The sequence below is a fragment of the Dermacentor andersoni genome, chromosome 2 (genome assembly GCF_023375885.2).
Source record: "Dermacentor andersoni chromosome 2, qqDerAnde1_hic_scaffold, whole genome shotgun sequence".
NCBI classification, from domain to species: domain Eukaryota; kingdom Metazoa; phylum Arthropoda; class Arachnida; order Ixodida; family Ixodidae; genus Dermacentor; species Dermacentor andersoni.
Window position 1 is genome coordinate 97,946,936 of NC_092815.1, and position 13,256 is coordinate 97,960,191.

General features: G+C 46.1%; 1 protein-coding gene across 4 annotated transcripts in view; it reads left to right on the forward strand.

The window, feature by feature from the left end:
* Nucleotides 1-13,256, forward strand: part of LOC126541589 (excitatory amino acid transporter 2-like) — a 74,880-nt gene that overhangs the window by 41,177 nt on the left and 20,447 nt on the right. For all 4 annotated transcript variants that reach the window (XM_055076764.2, XM_055076763.2, XM_055076762.2 and 1 more), the window contains exons 2-3: nt 10,568-10,838; nt 12,351-12,561. In XM_055076764.2, the coding sequence (XP_054932739.2) occupies nt 10,577-10,838; nt 12,351-12,561 (473 nt within the window). In that variant the 5' untranslated portion in view covers nt 10,568-10,576. The remainder of the gene's footprint in view (nt 1-10,567; nt 10,839-12,350; nt 12,562-13,256) is intronic.

Consider the following 13,256-nt stretch of genomic DNA (forward strand, 5'->3'; position numbering starts at 1 on the left):
TCGTGCCCGAGTTTTTATGCCTTAGGGCGTTCACCCTGGTTTGAGCGGCACTCCCGTGCCAGAATAGAGAGCCCCTGTTCATTCCTATATGGAGTTGTGCTTCTTCGCTGCTTAACAGGGTCCTTGATGTCGATAACCTATAGGGCAATTTCTAAGTAACTGACGAAAATTAAACAAGAGGAGAAAGGCAAGGAAATAAGCAAGGGCAAACACTTTCGTTACTTAAATTGAGCATAGAAATTAAGACGCCACAGATTAAACATATCTCACATTTGCGCAGGAAATTTCACGGTAGATGTTATTTATTTATTTATTTATTTATTTATTTATTTATTTATTATTTTTTTGCTTGTTTCCTTGTTTGCTTGCTTGCTTGCTTGCTTGCTTGCTTGCTTGCTTGCTTGCTTGCTTGCTTGCTTGCTTGTTTGCTTGCTTGTTCGTTCGTTTGTTTAAATACTCTCAGAGCCTCTGATAGATACCATTGTTCGTCGAATAATCTATTAATTGATTGATTTCAAATTTGTTCATCCTACTGAACACATACTCAAGCCTTAATGTCTTTTAAAAGGAAGTCTCGTTTTGCCACAATGAAAAAAGTGAGAGGGAAAAGAGACGTGAAGAAAGGCCATGAAGTTATTTACACGTAACAATCGTGACCGCCACATTTTGCCAGCAGTGGGGCTGAGGTGGTTAGAAAGATAAGACGAGGAGAACGCGCGAGTTCCACAAAAACAAGAAAGCACGAATATAAGTTGACCAAAAGGCTTCGGCCAGGCCGGTTAACCGCGGTAACTACGCCAACGCTTGAATGACTTTCTGATGCGACGATGTGTGCGGTCGAAGTTGTATAATCTCGTGCTCCGGCGGGAATGTAAAATGGAAGGTGAACCAAGCGAAAGTGCGACCGTGGTGTCGTGGAATCGCATCTGCCAGGAGAAAATAAGTTAAAACGAACAGTAAAAGGAACGAAACCGCTCAGTTACGGCACGCCAATCACGTGCGAATGCGGAACACGCTCGAAAGCGTCCGACTCACTGCCGACACCGTCGCGCTCCTGACACGCCTCCAAGAGCGGCTCGCCGTCGCGCCTCTGTATCTCGGTCGCATCCGCATATTGCGGCGTCGATCCCCGACCATGTCGTCGTCGCCGGCAAAACAGGTCTCGGTCACGCGGCGAAGGTCTTCTCGGAGCAGCGACGCAGGCCCGTTCCAAGACCGTCTCGTGACAGTCAATTGGCAATGGGCATGGGAGCTTCCCATGAGGTGCTCCGTACACCGTGACGGCCGACGTCAAGGTCGCTCTACGTATTCCGGTGCGAAAATTAAAGCCCCCTCTGAGACTCTCGCCCAGCCTTTCCTTTCCTGTCTACGTTTCGAAATATTTGATTGATTTCATAGTCGTTTACTGTTTGGTCATTTAGGAAGAACACCACCATTCATCACATATTTTTCTTGTGCGTCAAATGGGCAAGAGTAAAATACCCCATCTTGTTCATTTTACGAATTTACATTGAGTAGTGCCTTATGCTATTGATATTATTCGTCATAAACCTTCTTGTCCTAAATAATACACTAGGTTAGGTTTGCGCAAGAGACTGTGAAACATCAAGTAAGGCCGAGCATGGATTGTGGCGAAGACAAAGCTGAGAATGTACTACGCAACGAGCTCACTTAATTCCATGTGAAACAACTTTATTCCCCCGTTTCCTTACCTTCAGTGTAGGTTACCAAATCGGATGTTAGTTTAACTGACCTACCTACAAATTGACCTACAAAGTTTTTGTTCGGTACAGTAGGTCTTGTTTATTCACTGAAGTGTACAGGGAAACATGACATGACATTTACTTAAGCAAGCATTGGTGACAGCTGAGCGATTCCACTTCTGAAATATTCGCTGCCTTCTGTTTAAAGATTCACTGACCATGTCATGATGAATGCATCGGTCCTCGTAAGGTCACTAAAGCTAAGCAACATGGTTCGTGGGCAGTATACGAAGGAGTCGGAACAAAGAGGTTCCCCTTCGGTCATGGGAATAATTCGTGTGTCCACCTTAAAGGGTCCCTTACCATGCCCCATAAGAAATTTTGTTCATACACTTGAACTTGTGCAGTGTCGCCTAGGGAGCATATTGCCACAGGCAATTTTTCAAATTGGTTCAATATTACAAGAGATAGGAGGCAATTTAAATTTCGCGTTGCCAATCTGGGCCCTTTAAGCGAGACCGTATGGCGTCCGCGGTGGATGTCGTCCTACCCTAACCTTCGATGAACGTTCACTACGGAAGCGGTTAAAATCTCCTCGATGGCCCTGCCTGTTCGTCTTTTCCGTTACGCCACCGTTGTCATTCCACCGTCATCGTCATCAAGCTGTCGTCGTTTCGCCACCTCTTCACCCTCGGCTTCACATTCCGCCATATTTCGAAGAAAACCGAAACTTTACCCCTACCGCCACTGGGGATCAAGTCCGCGTCCCTGTGGAAACGTAGTTGAAAACCGGGCGCGTTTTCTTCTGCGCTATTGCGCAGGGAAGGCGTTCTGCAATTTTAGCGGGAATTTGGGCCCTACGTTGACACAGAGGGCTGTGGCGTTCGTTCTTCTATTTCGGAGACCATAGTAGGCGATGCAGGGGCGGACGAAGACGACGTTGTGTTCATCACAAAGAAATTCTTCTTAGAAGATTTTATAATTGTTTGCAAACATATTTGTGCACCATAGAACACTGATTACATAATATTCACCTATTCCTTAACATCAAAAAGTGCTCAATTACAGTTGTATCTTTAAGTTATTCATTACATAAAACGCTCACGTAACACCTGCGGAATACACCTCATGTGTGATCTGTGAAATACCTGGGCATAATATATAATAACCAGCTCAGTTGGCGCATGCACATTGAATATATAAATTGAAAAAGAAAGTTCGAGCATTGGTATGTTAAGGAGGCTTTGTAAATAGTCGATCGGGGATGCGGAGAGAGCATGTTGTGGTAATTTATAAAAATTTTAAGGCCAATTTTGGAGTTTGAAAGTGTATATTCGGGTGGTGCGCCGCCATAAAAATTAAGTCACCTTGTGCTTCTAAAACAGAAAGCTCTACGCCTGTGCCTTGGTTTACCAAAGTTCGTTGCTAACACTGCACCATACCTAGAAGCTCACTTGTCGTCTATTTTGTGCAGATTCCGGTCATTAACGGTCCAGACATTCTTAAATATGTATGATTCCCCCATAAAAATTACAAATAATTTTAGGCTCATGGGTCGAAAAATTCGATGTCCGGCGTTATCGAAATACTGACCGTCCAGCGTTGTGGCACCAAAATTCAGTTCCACCAGAATTAAGGGGATTGGAACACACGACTGCATTAAGGCGAAATTAATGAATGCGCGGTAATTAAGATATAGCTAATTAAGGCACAGGAACGCACGATCTTCTGTGTTAAGGCACTCAAACCCACGACCTTTGGCTGGAGTCGAACCCCCGACCATTGGTGTTAATTAAGGCGAAGTTAGTTAAGATGGAGTTAATTAAGGCACTTGAACCCGCTACCTTTGGGAGGAGAGCACAAGTAATGAGAATTAACAACGCATTCGGACGAGAATGTCAAGTAATTTAATGAATGTCTCGTGAGCGCGCAGGCTTTCGACCTTCATCCTCTTTGGCGTATGCTAAAGTGACTGCCAATTTTCTCAGCCCGTATTAGCTTTTCAATCTTCCTGGCCTCGGTTCCACACTCCTCAGGTCGCCTTGTTAGAGGCACTTGTTGGTCCCTTAGATGTACAATTATGTCAGGTCCCACGTACTGGGTAGTGAGAAGGAGAACCTCCCGATTATATTTGTTGATATCTATTCGAGCAGCGCGAATCATTTCTCTTGCAGTATATTAAACGGTCTACTACAAAATCATTTTATGATCTAAATATAAACACCCTCACAGCGAAAGATGCATCACAACCGGAACAAAAATCTGCAATTGGCATTTTCTCTTCCGCTTTTGAGTGGTCGTTCGTCTTAAGACTTCCCGAGTACATGCCAGTATATTTAGTTGAGTTTCTGGCGGTTATACTAGCCCTACGAAAAGGGAACTCATCAATGTAGAAAGTTCTTATACTAGTAGATACTTTGTCTTTGTGTTCAGGTCTCATTGCAAATAATAGCTCACACATTTCATTTACATTTAATTGTCCACGACCCTCTTATTTAACATAGTTAGGTTGGTATGGGTACCTGGTGAGAAAGGACTAGTTATGAATGAAACAGCAGACAGGCAGCTTGGCGAGAGCCGCCCTAAGTGGTCTAATTCTGCCGATCCTGCCTGTGTCACCTTTCATAACTGCTGCTAAGTGCAGGAGGCATGCAGTCGTGCAAGATTCTTGGAACCTATCATTAACAAATTTACCTGGTTATCAGCATTTCATATTTTTTTGGGTTAGAATTTTCTGCCATACTAGAGACGTCCGCTTTACTAAATTCCGCTGTCAAGTACGTACCTTAAACTATTATCTGTGTAGATATGATCTGGCGCCCTCCTCCTCGGGCTCATACTAGGGTGAGGATGAGGCAGTAGAGCACTTCCTTGTCATGCTGCCGTTTCTCACCATAAAAAAACACATCGTAGAAAGACAATTTCATGGTGCAGGATTCAATTAAGCCATTTACGATATTCTAGCTTTGAGAGCAACCTGTACAGGACCTTATCATAGGGATATTGGCGCAGCTGTTTTGGGGTTTATAATTGAATCAGGACGATTTTCCTCCTAAATGGTTAGAATCTTTATCTGACCTTAATCTTCGTTTTTTTTATCTATTCAAGATGTCTCATTAGTGTTCCTTTTTATACTTCACTAACTACTTTGTTAGCTCATCCGTTTTTTGGGGGATCTGCCATAGTGAGTGCGCATGAGCCATTCATAGAGTAAAACCAACCAACCAACCAAGATAGTGACGTGCACTGTAGGAGTCTGCTGCACTGATCTCCACCAGAGGGACCAATTTTAGTGGAGGTCAGCGGTCTTCTTCTGTCGAAGTGAATAAGCTTAAAGCTCATAAAATTTCTCAAGTTCACCCATTCGTTATTTTTTGACAGCAAATAACTTTGTACAAAGTGTAGAGTGTGTTGCTTTCTTGGCTCACTCACAACATACCCCATCCAGCAAGCGCACTACCATCGCGACACACCGCACGAATCCGGGTCACAATGGCCTTGGGCTACGCTATTTTGGAGCAGACCATTTGTCCTGTATTCCTCCGTCTGTGTCCCACGCTAGGTGAAATTCGGGGTTCCTGCTATGAAGTCAGGCACATGGTTAAGTAAGCTTTTAATAGAACAACCAAGGAAGCGATGCTGTCGCTCTGTATAAGCAGGCACCAGAACTCTTAGGCAGGACTTCATCCACTGCATTTGCGCACTCAAGAGGTCTAAAAGCGTTCCTTCAAATCACAAAGCGAGCGCGTTGTTTTTTTTTTTTTTTTTTTTTTGTAAACAGACATACAAATACGAACGTCCTGACGCCCCTGAGTCGTCCTGTCGAGGTGAGTGTAAGTATAGAACACGCGCGAGCAGCGAGGATAGCTGAGCGTTGCTCCGATAGAAATCGCAGTGCAACCTTGTCACGTTAAGGCATCCAAAAAGCATCTCGCGGTGATGTTTCCGTCTACGCCATCTTTTTTCCTGCCATTCGCGCCATTTGAAACAGTCGGCGATTCCCGTGGGCGCACGATCCCCATACTACGAGGAACGGCGTGTTCTCAGCCAGCTTTCATGAACTGGAATTCTGTAGCGATATGGGCTACATTCTGCAGCAAAACGGGTACCCCAATTCAAGTAAGAAATGTATTGTCACGTAGTGGCGACGGTGAATAATACAGCGACAAATCCCTGAATGACGAAACTAACTTTTATTGGGCGAACTTGAGCCCACAAAAGCAAACTAGGGTGGTGGCTTGGGCTAGTTGGTAATTCGTCAGACGAAGAGAAAGGGCCCATTGTACTAGAAATGCGTATGTCGTCTCTCGCTGTCCTTGTCCTTCGTGGTGTACGTTATTTTTGATCACAAAAGCAAGTTACGATCAAAGCACAGCGATAGCGGCGAGCACGGCTGGCGATCGTCGAGATGTGATCTGCCGGTCAAGCGCGTCGGTTATTATACGTGAGTCGTCGAAGGTTCCAGAGTAATCGCTGATGCCCGCGCGTTTTCCAGAAAGTTCTACGCAATTCGCGTCGCACATACATGCGTGCAATCAGGTTACACAAGGTTCAGTGACAACAGAGAGCGATGGAACCATCCATAACATTCGATAAACTTCTGATCCGTGCAGGGGCGTCCTGCGCTGAGCGATAACATTTGTTAAAGAGTGAAACGCCGCCACCCGACAAACAACATGTGGCGCGCGATCTCCATATTACGAGGAACGCGCATACAGGTGTGCTCTCAGCTGGCTCTCATGAACTGAAATTCAGCAGCGATATGGGATATACTCTGTAGCAAAATAGGTATTAAAATTCAAATAGAAGACATATTTATCCTTACACAGCTGCTGACACACAAACATAATGTACCGAAAGCCCTACTGCGACGTCACGAAGTGACGGCGTATATATAGCGAAATATATAAAAAAGCTGGTTATAAAAGTAAAGAAAAAAACTAATACGCGTGTCCTGCAGCTCGTTACATGTGGACTTTTGACTGCAGCACGACTACAAAGACGAAAACACTTTGGTGCAGTGCGTAGAAAATGGGAATGGTAAGCAGTCTCTCAATTTCATTGGTTATCACTTATGATTACATATACCCTAGCAATGCAAGGCCGTTTCGCTGGCATATTCTTAATGGCTTACTCCAGGATCACTTGAATCAGCTCCGCACAAACGTAACTATAGCAACGGATGCTTCGCAGAGGGAGGAAAGCGCCGGAATTGGAATCTTTTCATCGTCATTGGATTGTTCTTTTTCTGTTCGTCTCCCAGACTTCAGTGCAATATTCCTAGCGGAATTCCTAGCTGTTGTCCTAGCTTTGCGTGAGCTACAGCCTTCCATGACAACCGCGGTAATAATCACACACGCTTTATCGTTGTGCACCACCTCACTTACTGCTCCCGGCGAGTCGCATATATTAAAAACTTTGCACTCACTGGCTCCAAGTCACTTTCCGAGTTTACGAATTATATGGGTACATGGGAACAAAGGCATACTTATGAAAGAAGTGATAGACGGCTTGGCTAAGGCTTCTCTTAGAGGCCTCGTGTGTACCCTTCTTCCAACGACGGGTTTTATCCAGGAGGTAAAGGTTATCTAGGAGGTAAAGAAAAAATTCGTAGTTACGCGGCAAAGGCGAAGTACCGGTTGCGATAGCAAATTAGTAGATAGCTGTGCAAACAACTATAGTAGCTTTATCGGCCGTATCAACTTGCAAACATTCGCTTACTAACTAAGTTAACAATGATAGAATATGTAAGCGTGACTCAACGAGGACGTAGAAAGAAACGGACACAAGGAGACAGCGCTGTCTTTGTGTGTCTGCTTCTTTCTACGTCCTTGTTCAGTCGTGCTTACACATTCTATCATGGATCCAAACCAACTAGCCCGTTAACGTGTTTTAATTAAATTAATCACCATGGTGTCACGCGCGCACAGGTAAACATGAACACACATCGCTCGATGACAGCGGAAACTGTCTGTGAAAACGCTGCACTTAGGAAACACGGCAGCAGCCGCTAGCCAACTGACCTCCGTGCATCTGTCATTCAACGCGTACGAAACGTCGAAAGCACAACGCATACGAAGCTACCGGAACTTCGCGCACTCTGCAAACATCGCAGATCGGTTTGAAGACGAAGCCCGCGCGGGAGCCTACTTTGGCTACCTCGCAGATCGCTTTCAAGCAAGAGCGCCGGCAAGGCGTCCCTACGTCGTCAAAGGCGCCTACTACGGCGCCCGCGATTCGCGTGGCCAACGCCGTAGTAGACGTCGCGGTTGTCTCCACTCTGTACGGAGCGGCGGGTGAGGAGAACATCGAGGCTCCTTAGTAGCAGCCGAAGATGAACGCCGCTCCTCCCTCGCCTGACCCCCTGCCTCGCGCGCGGGCACGCATACGGGCCGCGTTCCTCTCTCACGCACGCGAGATTGAACCGCATTCGCCGGCTCACCCTCACATGCTTTCACTCATACGAAACCTCACGGCGACGGCGACGGTGACGCCGACGGCAGAAATGCGCCTGGAGTGTCAATATAGTGGCTATCGCAATAACACTGCTGGAGTGCAAGCTCCCCTAGCTTCTTACAAGAAAAGGTGAAACCAATGCTGACCCTTCCTTCACCTGAAATAGAGCCTTGTCGGGTGATCTCCGCTTACAGATCAAGTGATTTCACTCTGTTATTGTAATGCTAGGCTAATTGGAGAATAAAAGTTGGTTGTACTCAACGAAAAAGCAATTTCTTCTGAATAGTGATGACGTTCTTCCTAATACAATATGCCAGGGTATTGAGATTTCACACTAAAACCAGTAATACAGATACACATAGATAAGCACCTGCCCGGTAAAAAACGCCATGATTAACCAAGGTGGTTGATTAACACGTGAGAAGTGTGCTAAAAGCGCTTCTTCACCATTTTTATCGTTTATTTATAGTTTTATCGTGCCCCTCCTGTGCGGCTTCACCGTCGGGGCATCGTTTCTACTCGAGTAGTTTTCTTTAAGCTCCTTGCTTTTATGCCGTCTGTCAGGCTTAGAAGATACACCCTTTTTACATCAAAATCAAATCTAACATCATCCACGGAGCTGAGCCACTTACAGTTCCCTTGTAGCAGGATTTTTGTTTTTAAACTAGACTACAGAAGCGACATTAACGAGAATGGGATGTCCAGTTCCACACCTTAATTTATGCATGCACCGAACTGGTCTGGCTACTTCCCCTTTGCGTCACTTCTGCGTCGCATTAGAAACGATTGAACATTTCTCACTGGACTGCCGGCGTTTCTCCTCCCTGATGAAAAGGACATTGCAGATTGCAATGCGACAGCTCGGCCTGCCATTGAACTTACAGGGGCTGCTGTCTTTAGGAGATTCTGTGCTTGGACACTCGCACAGGAAATGTATGTATCGCCATAGAGAAATTCATTGTTGAATCAAACCGATTTCATTGTTAACCACATTATTAATTTCATTCCTCCATTCCTGCCTCATTTATATATATATATATATATATATATATATATATATATATATATATATATATATATTATTGAACTGCTGCATCGTCTTGGACATTACATCTGTCGGCCCAAGTAGCGAACTTGGATCAAGAACATGCACAGTCTTGATTACTAAGCCAACACCTAAGAGAGGGCGAGTTAATCTGCAGAGCCCGAAAATGTTTTGCGGAAACAGCGTGGCTATAGTGAGTCGCAGACTCTGCTAAACGACGAAAGCGGATGCTTTAGAACATGGATGACATATGTGACTATAGTTTCTAGCAATGCAAGCCCACGCATAGATGTTAAGTAACAACAAAAGAAACACAAAAAATCACCGTTTAAGCACTCCGTACAGATGGTTAACCAGCGAAGCTGAGACGTGCTGCACCGGTGTTTAACACTGCGTTAATCCCGACAGTTGATTAAACGACGGCTTGGTAACCTCGGTACGCAGTTGCTGCTTGCGCTCGGCTGCACGAGCCTGGTCTTGTGCCCGGGCTGCAGCATCGGCACGGCGTAGGCGAGCTCATTCCCGGTTCTACTCGCGGCGTTGCTGAATGATAGCTGCCTGCTCCTCATGAGTACGTATGACGCGTGGCCTACCCATATCGGTGCCGGAAAGAAATTGATGCGCGAGCGCTCGGCTGCGACGGAGAGCAAAGACCTCACTACTGGCGCAACCAATCGCGCGCCTCTCTTTTTCTTTTGTTTTCGCGCATGCCCATGGGGTTGCACCGGAGGAGTTTTCGGCGTACAGGGGACAGACGGACGGACGAATCGGCTAGCCACATACAGCTTCGCTGTAAAAAACATTGACGCAACGACTGAATATTGAGCCATATATTTCCAACGACAGAGGGCTATAATAGATGGTCGCCGTCTTCAGCAAGATACGCCTGCGATCAACGTGTCTGTATGTGAAATGGCGGATAGTAACAACCAGCTTCTCAGCCGTTACAAGATATGGTGGTTGTCTTACAGGGAACGCAGACCTCGTAGCACTACCTTAAAACTTTAGTTTTAAGAAATCCTCTTAATCGCTTGTTTGATGACATGTGATATGTCAGCACGGAAAAGTTCCGTTACGTACCGTGGCTACGACAGGCTGGAACGCAATCTCAAGCACTTCCGTCGCTCTTTTTTTTTTTCGGCAATCTAGCAGCAAACAGACGGTGTGTCCTTTTGCCTACAGTTCTAGTGGTCCTTCACTTTCAACCGACCTCTTTGCGTGTTGTTTGCAGTGAACTATCTCATGCCCAGTCGAATTTCCGGTGTTACGAAAAACCTTAAAATTTTCCAGTCCTATTAAATTCGACTAGACCTTATTTAATGAAATTCGCACTGTTTTCTCTCTCTCTCTTTCTCTTCTTCAGAACGGAAAGATGAAACTCGAGGAAAGCAGGATGGCCACCATGGAGGTGCGAGCCCTGTCTCTGAGGGCGAAGCTGCGCAAGTTCGCCAAGGACAACTTTTTCCTGCTCTTCACGCTAGGCGGCGTCGTGGCCGGAGTCGTTCTCGGCCTCGGACTACGCCAGGCGAGCCCCAGCGATTCCACCATCATGCTGCTCGGCATGCCTGGCGAAGTGTTCATGCGATGCCTGCGCATGCTCGTACTACCCATGATGATCGCCAGCATCATAACAGGTGACCGGGAGTTATCGAAATGAAATTAGTGCTCGTGCCGATGGCGAAGCTTGCTTATTCAGAAGCGCTAGGTCAACCGAGTCACCGAATAAACGTCATACTCGCTGATTCCGAAACACAAACTCGTGGTCAAAATTGTTCGTTAAGAAGGGTTCCCAATCAGTCTGATCTACTTCTTTATGAACGGCAGACGCATTAAGTTCGTGAAAAACGGCATAGTTCGGCAGAAGCTAGCGCAAACAGCGTATATTTACATAGTAACGGACAATGACTGCGTGAGCTTAAAGCCGGTTGCGCGCCGCAAGTATAGACCCAAGGAGAGCCACGTGTGACCCTCGCACCACATTTTGGCGACCCCCTGCTCTACAATATGCATATTTGTTTAAAAAATTAAATTGGGCGGTTTTACGTGCCAAATCCACTTTCTGATTATGAGGCACGCCGTAATGGAGGACTCCGGAAATTTCAACCACCTGGGGTTCTTTAACGTGCACCTAAATCTAAGTACACGGGTGTTTTCGCATTCCGCCCCCATCGAAATGCGGCCGCCAGTGCCGGGATTCGATCTCGCGACCTCGTGCTCAGCAGCCCAACACCATTGCCACTGAGCACCCACGGCGGGTCATATTTGTTAAAACGCGCATTCTATAAATGCACAGTGAGCCAATTGGCTAATTGGCAATTGGCACAATTGGCTAATTATTTTTCAAAATACGATAATTTTATTTATGGTGCGTGCTTAAACCCATTTCATTAGTTTGTGCGTCTGTTCTCGCCATGTTACTGCCCTTGCATTTCTGCAGTCCTAATAATAATAATATATGGGGTTTTACGTGCCAAAACCACTTTCTGATTATGAGGCACGCCGTAGTGGGGGACTCCGGAAATTTTGACCACCTGGGGTTCTTTAACGTGCACCTAAGTCTAAGTACACGGGTGTTTTCGCATTTCGCCCCCATCGAAATGCGGCCGCCGTGGCCGGGATTCGATCCCGCGACCTCGTGCTCAGCAGCCTAACACCATAGCCACTGAGCAACCACGGCGGGTATTCTGCAGTCCTGTAGATTAGGTTTTGTGTAGGCGAGACCGGCTTTCGTCACCTCTTCGCGCGCGCCTTTCAGTCGAAGCCGCGTACGTCACTTACAGGCGACATTTTGCGCATGCGGAACTATAACTTGTGACCCTGCCAGTGGCTACCATGTTTACTGTGTTTGGAAAGAGTATACACATAGAACAAAGGAAATAGCAAGGAGACTTGAAAACGCAGGTTGGGGGATAACACGTATGCTTGCACAGCTGGTGCTTATCGATACGAACGCTTCCAATCACTGTAGTATAGGGAAAGGAGAACACTGTGTGCGGAACTAGCGCGGCATGAGGGGGAAAGCGACCAGAGTTGACAGTAGTGCACCCACGAGGTGGTAAAGCCACCGCCATCATAATTTATTTCCGCTTTTTTCTTTCATTTCAAATGCGATCGCTGCGTCTAGTGTTTGAACTCTTCTTCGACAGGCAGCGCTAACCTTAGCGGCAAGGCGAAAGGCAAGATGGCCCTGCTGACCTTCGCCATCTTCATCGGCACCAGCTTCATGTCGGCGCTCATCGGGCTGTCTTTCGTCACCATTATCCACCCCGGAAGCCCCGAGCTCAAGTCCGAGCTCGACGCCGAGGACGAAGTCAAGGGCAGTGCGCACCTGCTCGACATATTTCTGGACCTCGTCAGGCGAGTTCCTGCATATTATTACTGGCAGTTTCTTGTTGCATTCCCCCCCCCCCCCCACCATATCTGTTTTTATTTTTCGCCGCTATTCAGCTGCTGATTTTTTTTTAGTTTGCTTTAGATTTCCCGCTGTTTATTGACGTTGACTGCCATATCTTGAGCCGCATTTCAACATTGAAAAACCGTTCAAGTGAACTTGCATAACGTGTTGGTAGCTCTTTAATGTACGAGCTCAGTATATATATACAGGGTGTACCAGCTAACTTTAGCCAGACTTTAATATATATGCGAATGCCACGTAGCTGGACAGAATCGAGGTAATGTTGTTTACCGTCGCTTGCAGATACTCAAATTATTCTTTCTTTCATTCCGCCTGATTAGATAGTCTTAATTAATTAATCAACTTCTCGAATATTATAATTAGATGAAAAGTGTCAATGAGAAAATTGTAGAGCGACATGAAAAACTACCGATATAGCTTTCTGTTGCTCAGTACGGGCTACATAAATGGTTTTTTTTTTTCCGAGTGTGAAGGAAGCCCGCGAATACGCGCAGTGGCTCAAGCGGCCAGTCGCGCGCCAATTTTGCGTGCATTTGCGGGCATCTTTCACGCTCGGTAAAACACTTTTATGCAGCCCGTATTGAGCAACAGAAGGCTGTATCGGGAGTTTTTCATGTCGCTGTACATTTTTCTCATT